Source organism: Aulonocara stuartgranti (assembly GCF_965226115.1).
Source record: "Aulonocara stuartgranti genome assembly, chromosome: 20".
Lineage (NCBI taxonomy): Eukaryota > Metazoa > Chordata > Actinopteri > Cichliformes > Cichlidae > Aulonocara > Aulonocara stuartgranti.
Window position 1 is genome coordinate 22,662,888 of NC_138956.1, and position 9,898 is coordinate 22,672,785.

General features: G+C 39.0%; 1 protein-coding gene across 2 annotated transcripts; it reads right to left on the reverse strand.

The window, feature by feature from the left end:
• Positions 1-721: 721 nt before the first annotated feature.
• LOC309696533 (membrane cofactor protein-like) lies at positions 722-9,011 on the reverse strand. 2 transcript variants are annotated; one of them, XM_082517806.1, is made up of 11 exons: positions 8,905-9,011; positions 8,613-8,810; positions 6,255-6,354; positions 6,102-6,175; positions 3,032-3,250; positions 2,716-2,907; positions 1,930-2,026; positions 1,593-1,666; positions 1,319-1,498; positions 1,045-1,230; positions 722-954 (listed from the first exon to the last, which is right to left on the reverse strand). In XM_082517806.1, the coding sequence occupies exons 1-11, from the start codon at positions 8,957-8,959 to the stop codon at positions 932-934; spliced, it is 1,398 nt and encodes a 465-aa protein (XP_082373932.1). In that variant the 5' UTR covers positions 8,960-9,011; the 3' UTR covers positions 722-931. The 2 variants fall into 2 exon arrangements, with proteins under 2 accessions (XP_082373932.1, XP_082373931.1); XM_082517805.1 differs by having other exon boundaries at positions 2,716-2,910.
• Between the last annotated feature and the right edge of the window lie 887 nt (positions 9,012-9,898).

The following is a 9,898-nucleotide window of genomic DNA, read 5'->3' on the forward strand; positions in this document are numbered from 1 at the left end:
CTTGTATTAAATGTAAGTCATTGTGAAGATATTTAACTTCTAAAATGTAACTACTTTTAGAAAAATGCATTATGTGTGGTGAAATGTAACAAAGGGGTGGCATCTTGGTGAAGTGGTTGGCACTGTCACCCCATGTATTTTAAGACTCAGACTTTAGGAGGACAAAGAAATTGAACATATTGGACTCAAATGCGATGTTGGGCCAAGTAACACAACTCGTCAGCTATAAAATCCTCACTTTATTATCAGCTTCAGTCATTGATTTATATCTTAAAATCCAATATGCAACTTCTCCATGCGCTCACTTGGCCCACGTTGCCAAAAACTGACCCATCCCACCTAAATCAGCTTGTTTCTTTTTTCCCTTTTTGCAACCTGATTTACTCCCCCCCCTTTTAATTGTTGCCTTTTAAAATAAGAGTTTGCTATGATGTATCGGAGTTGATAATGATATTTGCACTTGAATTGTTATTGCTCATGTAAAGAAATGTCTGGATTTTGTATTGTCTTTTTAAAATGAATGGAATTGGTGTTCTTGTTTTCTTGTAGCTTGTTTGTTCATGAAATGCTCACTCACCGTTTAGTCTAGAGATGATACACATAACATTATCAACTGTAAGGAATAAAAAGAAAAAAACCCAACCTATGTACAGATGTGAATGAAAAGTTTGTACCTGTTCTTGCCCAAACGCGTATCAAAATAAACAAACTGTACTTCAGCTTCATTTAAAACATGTTTTAATGTCTGTATAGTAATGTATAATAAATTTTTAGGTTATTAGGTATCCCAAATGGCTTAGGTTGATTTTAAATAAGTTGCATTTTGGTAAGAATGCAATGTTAGCTTAACTGTTTTCATCCATTGAATGCTGTTAAATAGTTTTGACAGATAGCGCTGAATATGGAAGGTTAAGGTTTGAGAGCTGGGGAATTAGCCCCACTGGTTGACAAAACCTGGGGAGGGGAAAAAAAAGGCAATCATAGTTTTAGTGTGGGAACAGTACTTCAGGTTACTCATACCAGGAAAAAGTACTGATTACTTACGTCTGCGTTGACATTTGGGAAGCTCAGGTAACCATCGGCCATCACGTTCACAGTACACTGTACCTGGCCCACTCATGACATAACCCATGTTACACTCAATATATATAGTGGCCCTGTACTGAAACTTCTGATTGTGGTTTCCTGTCCAGTAAGCATTAGGCACATTTGGTGAAGGACATGTTATTTCTGTGGGGGAAAAAAAAGAAAAGAATTCAACTTTAATGATTATTCATAAACACAATAAAAACTACAATCTGCTCTGTCAGAATATGACCTTTGCATTCTGGTGCAGGTGCACTCCATGTCCCATGTTTAGTACACCAAATCTCCCTTTCTCCAACAAGAGTTCCTGCACGACACGAATAGCGAATAACACTCTTGTATGTGTAAGGTTCACGTTGAAGGCCGGTTATTTCTGCGTTGCTCACTTCAGGAGGGTCCTCACACACCGCAGCTGCAAGAAATACAATAATTTTAGGATGCTGAGATTCAGGAAAACCAACTGACATCTAAAAGCTGTGGTGTGCTTGTGCGATAGGCAACCTAACCTTCACAAACAGGGTTGCGTCCGCTCCAGCCGTTATTCATGCAGTGTCTGGTTGCACGTCCCACAAGCATGAACCTAAATGTCAGGAAATGGGTCGCAGAGTTCATTTAAAGACCACATCTTCGAAATGATTTCTAAAATTCCACTTCTACATTGGACACAGTGAGTAACTCGATTGTATGTTATGTTACACAATTGTAGAATAACAATTGTGACTCGAGTACAGAAAACATTTTGCGAGTAATAAATGCAGAAGTTCTGATAACTCCAAAAGGCTGAAACCCCTTTTGTTTCAAAGTTGCATTCACTGAGAATGCAGGAGGTTTAAAAATTCTTACCCCTCATCACAGACGGCTGTAGCGGTATCTCCAAATTCTACTCCAGTATATACAAACTGTCCACTCTGAATATCTCCAGCTGAGCCACAAAGCTTTCCTTTACAGCCAAAGAACAGAAATAATTTAACATGACAGTACTGCATTTCAAGAATTTTTATTGCAATGTCCAGCAAGACAAACTATCATCATCATGTGGTGCTGTCGTTTTGGATAACACATTCATTCATCTCACCATGGATAAGTTCAATTGAGCCTCAAGACTTAGTCAAATGAGATAATGCAGTAATCCTGTCCAATTCAAGGTTACTCTCAGTGGTAACCCAGCCTAGACTACAGGGTTTTTTTTTTTTAAGTATGCAATAGAAATGCAATGTTTTAAGCACTCCCCACAGGGGTGATACCATGGTAAAATGTAAATGCGTGGAAAAAAAAAGTAAAGCAAAGAGGCTTAAAAATCCATATTATATGATCTAAATCATTCCACTGTAAGAAAAGTCAACTCCAGGTGGTAGAGGTTTGTCCAGGACTCACTGTTTAGTGTTTCCGGGAGGATATTTGAAAACAGATATGGAGTGAATTATTTCTGATTTCTGAAGGGCCACTAAAATCCTCTGATGGACAAGGGTGCAACTTACAATTTAATTGAAGAGTGTTACATTAATAAATGCTATTCTAAAATATATTTTTTTATGTCAACAATAATCCTATCCTGGTCATGGGATAAAATGTGGAAAAACTAGGTTTTATAAAAAGACTTGATCAAAAAGAAATATCAAATATACTTACGCTCACACTTAAGCTTCAGTGGTGTCCATTTCCCATTAATACAGAGGCGAGACTTTCTGCCGCCTGCTGCAACGTATCCAACATCACAGTTGTAATAGACCTTTTGCCCAGAAAAGAAAGATGTCTTTGTAATGAACCTGTCAGCAAGGTGGACATTGGAGTTGCTGACAGCTGGTGGCACACCACAGCTACCTGCTGAAAACATTTTCCACAGGGGAAGATATCACTTTAGTTTTAGCAAACTCAGATGAAGGCCATTTTTCATAGTGCTAATGCAGCGTAAGTGGCGTATCAGGTAAAAATATGAACCCTTTACCAGGTGATGGTTGAATTTTATCATCAGGTATGGGAACACATTGAGGAGGTTGAGGCTTCCACTGGCCACTGGAGTCACATGTGGTCTGCTGAGCTCCTTTCAGCTGGAAACCCTCACTGCAGATGAAGGTCAGGTTCTCTCCCACCTGGTATGCAGAAACACCTCCAGTTCTCTGCACAGAGTTGGCTACTTCTGGGGTTGGGCAGGTGATGCCTCCCTCTGATAGTAAAAATAAGAAACATTTATTTCATGTCTTAAGTACAAGTGAACAAAGGTTAGAATTTAATAAATCTAAATACTTATTTTAGAAAAACTGGCTATACACTCACTGGCCACTTCAGTAGATATACCTTACTAGTACTGCGCTGAAACCATTAGCCTTCAGAACTGCTCTAATTCTCTTTTTCATAGATTAAATAAGTTAAATGAAAAAAATTTTTCTTAGATTTTGGTCCATGCTGACATGATAAGTGTCCCATAGTTACATAACCATGATGTGAATCTCTTGTTCCATAAAATCCCACAGGAGCTCTGTTTGAGATCTGGTGACCATGAAGGCCATTTAATCACAGTGAACTCATTGCCAAAGCCAACAGAATACGGACCACTGTCGTCATAAAGGGATAGACATGGTCAGAAACAATACTACAATAGGCTGTGGTGTTTAAACAATGCCCAAATAGTACTAAGAGGCCCAAAGTGTGTCAACAACATATCTCCCACACCATTACATTAACTACAGTCTGAACTGCTGTCACAAGGCAGGTTGGATCCGTGCTTTGATGTAGTTTACACCAAAATTCTGACCCTGCTATCCGCCCTAATCAGTCTGTCAATCTCTTGCTCCTTTTCCCCCTCACTTGTGAACAAGGACCCAAGATACTTAAACTCCTCCAGTTGGGGGAGCAACTCTTCCCTGATCCAGATTAGCTGGAACCTCATCATCTGCAAAAAGCAGAGGAGATCCTGTGGCCACCAAAGTGAAAGCCTTCCACCAACTGGCTCCACCTAGAAATTGTACACAGTTGTACACAGACTGAATAACTCAGCAGCAGGCCAGCACCCGATACTCCTGAAGCATCCCCCACAGGATACTGTGAGGTATGCGAATAAATAGCTTCTCCAAGTCCACAAAAGTACACTGGTTAGACAAACTCCCATGCACCCTTAAATACTGTTGAGAGGATAAAGATCCACTGTTCCACAACCAGGACAAAAACCACATTCTTTCCTCCTGCATTTGAGGTTTGACTAATGGATGAACTCTCCTCTCCAGCTCCCTGGCATTGATATTCCTGGGGAGGCTGAGCGGTGTGATCCCCCTGTAGTTGGAACACAGTCTCCGGTCCTGTTTCATAAAGATTGGAACCACCACTCCAAGGTCAGTCCAGGGCCACCGTCTAAGATTTCCACATGTTGATGCTGAGGCATGTCAAACAAGACAGCCCTACAACATCCAGATTATTTAGAAACTCCGGTGAACCTCATCTAATGCAGGGGCCTGGACACCAAGGAGTTGTTTAACTGCCTCAGTCACCTCACCTCTGGTGATAGGCAAGTTGTCCCCATCATACCCAGAATCTGTTTCCTCTACAGAAGACATGCCAATGGGAGGAGGTCCTCTAAGTAAATCAGAAGAGTCTGTTCAGTGACAGGTTGCTTCTCCCCAAGACAAGAACTAACAGACTTAAAAACTCCTTTGTCCCACACGCCATCAGACTGTTTAACTCCTCTCTGGAGGGGAGAGGGAGGGGAAACAGGAGGACAAAGGAGGGGGGAACAACTAAGCTGTAGTGCCTCTTCACCTCACTGTACAATACCTTGTGCAATACTTTTTGTAAATAGTCAATAGTGCAATAGACTCAATACTTGAAATGTGCAATTCACTTGTATTTTTATTTTTTATTCCTATTTATTCTATTTATCCCCTTTGTATATTTTATTTATATATGTCTCTGTATTTATATGTGTGTGTGTGTGTGTGTGTGTGTGTGTGTGTGTGTGTGTGTGTGTGTATATATATATATAACAATTCTGTAACTGTAACTTCGGTCGTTGCTGTGCTTTTTTTGGAAGTCGAATTTCCCAGAGGAACCCACCCGAGGGATTAATAAAGTCCTATCTTATCTTATTATCTTATCTTAAGTATTCCTTCTACTGCCCGACTATGCCCTCAGTTGAAGTCAAAAACACCCCACTCACTCTATACACCATGTGAGTAGAGGGAGTGGGGAGCTCCAATGCTTTCCCCTGCTGAATCACATGATAGGTTTTCCAGAGTTGCTTCGACACCAACAGCAATTGTTTCACTGAACTCCTCCCACACCTGAGATTTTTGCTTTAGCTACTGCCTGAGCTGCTTTCCACTTAGCCTGCTCCTGTACACCCACCACCTACAGGGGGAACCTTGCTATCGAGTCTGGCTATTGGGACATAGATTGTCACCTCTCTGGCAGGGAAAGTGCGTTGTATGAAGTTGAGAGATATCGGTTAGATATATTTGGGTTCATACGTCACATACGTCAGGCTCTGGAAACAGTTTCGTGGAAAGGAGCTGGATTGTTCCAGGACTGTGCCTGGACTTGCCCTGAGGCAGTGGGACTGTACGTTGGGGGTTTTGCCGGTGGATGACAGGGTTGTTTTCTTGGACCTTCGGGTCGGGGAACGGGTTCTGACTGTTGTTTGTTCTTATGCTCCCATTGACAGTTCAGACTACCCAGCCTTCTTGAATTTACTGGGTGGAGGGCTGGAGTGTGCTCTTCAATTATCCTTCTGGGAGTCTTTAATGCTCACACACGGAATGACAGTGAGACCTGGAGGAGCATGATTGGGAGGAACAGCCTGCCTGATCTGAACCTGAGTGGACTTCTGTGCAAATAACAATTTGTCCAAAACAAACATGGGAAATTTGCTTCAACTGAGTTAAGAGATTAAACTCCCAACTTACATAACATTCAGGGATTAGTTACGCATTAACACTACCACTTAAAGCCACCCCTTACAGTTTCACAACTATTGGGTTTCCATTTACAAGCTAGTTCGAGTACTTCAATGTACCACATCACTGTACCTTCACATGATGGGAATTCACCAGCCCATCCAGACCTTTTGCATATCATGTAGTTCAGCCCTTTCAGAGTGTATCTGTAGATAAGAGATGCAGTCAAACACCACTTGAAAGTCTTATTCTGATGTTTTAGGAGTTCTTCAAAGTAAAACTTACCCCTCATTGCACACAGCAAAAACCTTCTCCCCGATGTATGAATTCCCTTCATACTGGAACTCTCCATTGGGTAGATCACCAGCATTGCCACATGATATCTCTGTTAAATGCAAGATAGTAAGCGTGTAAATGACACATTACAGTTTAATTTCTAGATGGAAATATAAAAGCCCACAACCAAGGCTGATTTCGCTGGAATGTTTTATGGAGGTCTAGAAAAAAAACTGGAACATGTGAAGAAACTGATACTGTAGAGGACTTGTCATTTGATGCTTGTCTGAGGTTAAGAAGCCCAGAACTGGTCTTGATACCAGCAATATAAAAGAATTTTAAATCATGAAATGATCATTTATGGTTAAAGAGGCTGCAGAGATCAACTGTAAAACACAGTTTATCCTTCAAGCCAAAATATGTGGTGAACTACAAGCCTATTTATGGGGAAAATGACTCAAAAAGAGCAGAGTGATGAATCATGTAAGTTACATTCATTTTTCTTCAAAGAATTTTCACCCTCAGTTGATAATCTGACAAAACGTATTTCTTTAGTTTCCTTTTGCTCTGTTAGCACCATCTTGCATCTTGTAGTTTGGCAATGATTAAAATCTGTTCCATTTTTAAAAAGGCCATTGATTATGAAGACAGAACTGCATTAATCAGTTTGGTTGTAAAACAGAGGCAATTACATTACTAGTACACTATCTCTTATAATCTAGTTAAAAATTAGTTTGCAGTATGGTTATTTAGACCGGCACGTGACTCTCAAACCAAAGAAAGCCAAAGAGATCATGCCCCACATTTTTTCTAATTCACAAAGTTTTTGTTTCCTTAACTGGGTAACTTAGCATGCATCTAGACATTTATTTTTCTTAATTATTTAGTAAGGGAAAAAAGTTATTCAAAGTAAATTAAATGACTCTATTCAACTGATTTAGACTTGAAAAATGTGAATCGACCTTTAAGGCTGTAAGAAATGTTGTTGTCAGTAAATTTCCCAAACCAAATTTATGTTGTTTGGAAACCAAAAGAAAAACATCGAAGTAGAAATATGTGTGGACAATGTATATTTAGAAAGAGTAAATGAAATAAAATTTCTTGGGGTGATCATTGACCACAAGCTCTGTTGGAAGCCACACATTACTTATGTTCGGGGGAAATTGGCACGGGGCATTGCCGTCCTGGGGAAAGCAAAGCATATGTTGGATCAGAAAGCACTGCACATTTTATACTGTGCTTTACTACTGCCATATATGAGCTACTGTGTAGAGGTCTGGGGAAACACATACAAAAGTAACACACAAACAATAACTATAATACAGAAAAGGGCCATTAGATTAATAAATAATGTAGGGTACAGGGACCATACAAATGCACTCTTTGTCAAAATGCAAGCTATTAAATTCCAAGACTTGGTGAAGCTTAAAACAGCGCAAATAATGTATAAAGTAAGAAATAAATTGCTTCCCAAAGAAATCTGTAAATTGTTCATAGAAAGAGAAGGTGGGTATAACTTAAGAGGGAAATGGAATTTAAAAATACAAAGTGCTAGAACAACTTGAAGAACTATGTCTATCTCAATTGCAGGAGTTAAATTATGGAACAGTCTAACAGAAGAAATAAAAGACAGTCAAAACATAAAACAGTTTAAAGTAAAATATAAAAACCTAATTTTAAATAAGTATAAGAATGAAGAAAACGGGGTTAACCCAGGACGGTAATGTTGCTGGTAATGGTGTTGCGGTTCTTTTTTGTTTTTTTGTTTTGTTTTGGTTTGTTGTTTTTCCATAACTTGTGTATCTGCAAATATACACATTCTGTATTTTTCATATGCAAGAAACTATACTGTGGTGGGGCTTGCTAATTTCTTGTTTTTGATTTATGTATGTTATGTTTTGTTTTACTTCATATGTTTCATATGTTTCATATGTTGTTTGTTTAATTTAAGACAAAAAAAAAATTAAATGAATGAGAGGTAAAACTTGAGGGGGTAGGGACAAATAAGTAAATACTTCAGCCTACTCCTTTTCAAACAAATAATGGAATGATATTTTGTAATGATTGTGAAGGCACATGTTTGAAATGTTTGAAATAAAAATGAACTGAACTGAACTGAACTGAACCTGTGTGTATTCTGACTTCTTTTTATGAACGACTTTTTTCTTGATAAATTTTTTTTACTTGTATATCTATTAAACACCTTCCCCAGTAGGGGGTGTTAGCGGGCTTCTGCGCTGCTTTAAATCCATCTAAGTAAATTACAGGTCTAAGAATATCTCAGTAAACAGGCTGCTGAGTGAAACAACACGCAAGCGACTCTTTTTTTTTCCGCCCTTGAAAACAAATAAATGGTCAAATTCTTACTTTCGCATTTTAAAGTCAGTTTGGTCCATTGTCCATCAACACACTGCACAACCCTGCTGCCTCTGAAAGCAGTGAAGTCGTCGTCACAGCTGTAGTAAACTTTCTCGCTGTGGCTGAATTTCTGTCTCCTGGCATATTTCGTCTCCAGTTTGGTGTTCGGGTATTTATCTGGTGCTGAACAATCCTGTGATACTTGACCTGTATTTTTTGGGAAATCATACCATCAGTTTTATAAATAAATACATCATTTACATGATATACGAAAATAATAAATGAACAAATCACTATTTACCTGAAGCCGGTGAGGCTAACATGAAAACCAAAATACTCCAACCGACAGTCCTCATGTTGTCTTGCTTGTAGGCTGTCCTTAGAGGCAGATGCCAACAGGAGGATCAAGTGAAGCAATTTATAGAGGAAGACTGGGACAGCCCATCAGGGAATGGGCATGAAAACATAAAGCTGTACTATAAAAAAAAAAAAGTCCTATAATCTTCATTTTAGTATCTATGATTTAATCCCTGAACAGCCCAAATACAGCTCACGCGTAACAGTAATATCTATACATTTTAAGCAGGAGCACAGGTTTATTTTTAGTGAGTAGGTGGTTATTTGCTTATTCATCGTGTAAGATTAAAAAGAGATGAAGGTTCTACGAGGCTTTAGAAACAGAATAAATTTATAATGGGCTTTCATAGCAAAAAAGGATTATTCCAGTATAAGAATGCTATTTAAACTGGTTTAGTTAATTTGGTCCTCTAATATGACCTGCACCATATCCTGCCTTTACAATATTAATATACAGACGCTATTTTTTTGGAATTGAATTTAACTGTATGACCATTTTAATCCTGCAGATGAAGCTGACATTGTGTTTCAGCTGTTTGTCATGTTACAGACTTGACCTTCTTTTATTCTGTGTAATCCATTTCAATGCCGAGGTGATCCAGTCGTGATTTAAGACTTCCAGCAAATGGCAGTTCACAGACGTGATAAAAGACGTAACAAAGTCTTTTTATGTAAGCACAGACACCCATAATAACAGGGGAGCCATGACGTAAAGTGTGTAAGAAGAGTGTGGGTGAGCGAAGGAAAATCCGGCAAAGTCATTATTGTAGCAGCAACAACAGATTCCTCTGAAAGCCACAAGCAGCCTCTCCCTTTCCAGGTGCAGCAGAGGTTGTCCTCATAATCCAAAGCAGTTCAACACCAACCAAAACACCACCTTTACAAAATGATCGTATAATGTGTCAACAACAGTTTTCCTAAATGTCCTGGAGATCATC

Coding starts and splice junctions, on each gene's coding strand:
- LOC309696533 (XM_082517805.1), bottom strand. CDS start 8,959: ATGAGGACTGTCGGTTGGAGTATTTTGGTTTTCATGTTAGCCTCACCG. Junction 2,911..3,031: donor TAAAATTCAACCATCACCTG/GTAAAGGGTTCA, acceptor AAATGTTTTCAG/CAGGTAGCTGTGGTGTGCCA. Junction 1,667..1,929: donor ACAGCCGTCTGTGATGAGGG/GTAAGAATTTTT, acceptor CCTGACATTTAG/GTTCATGCTTGTGGGACGTG.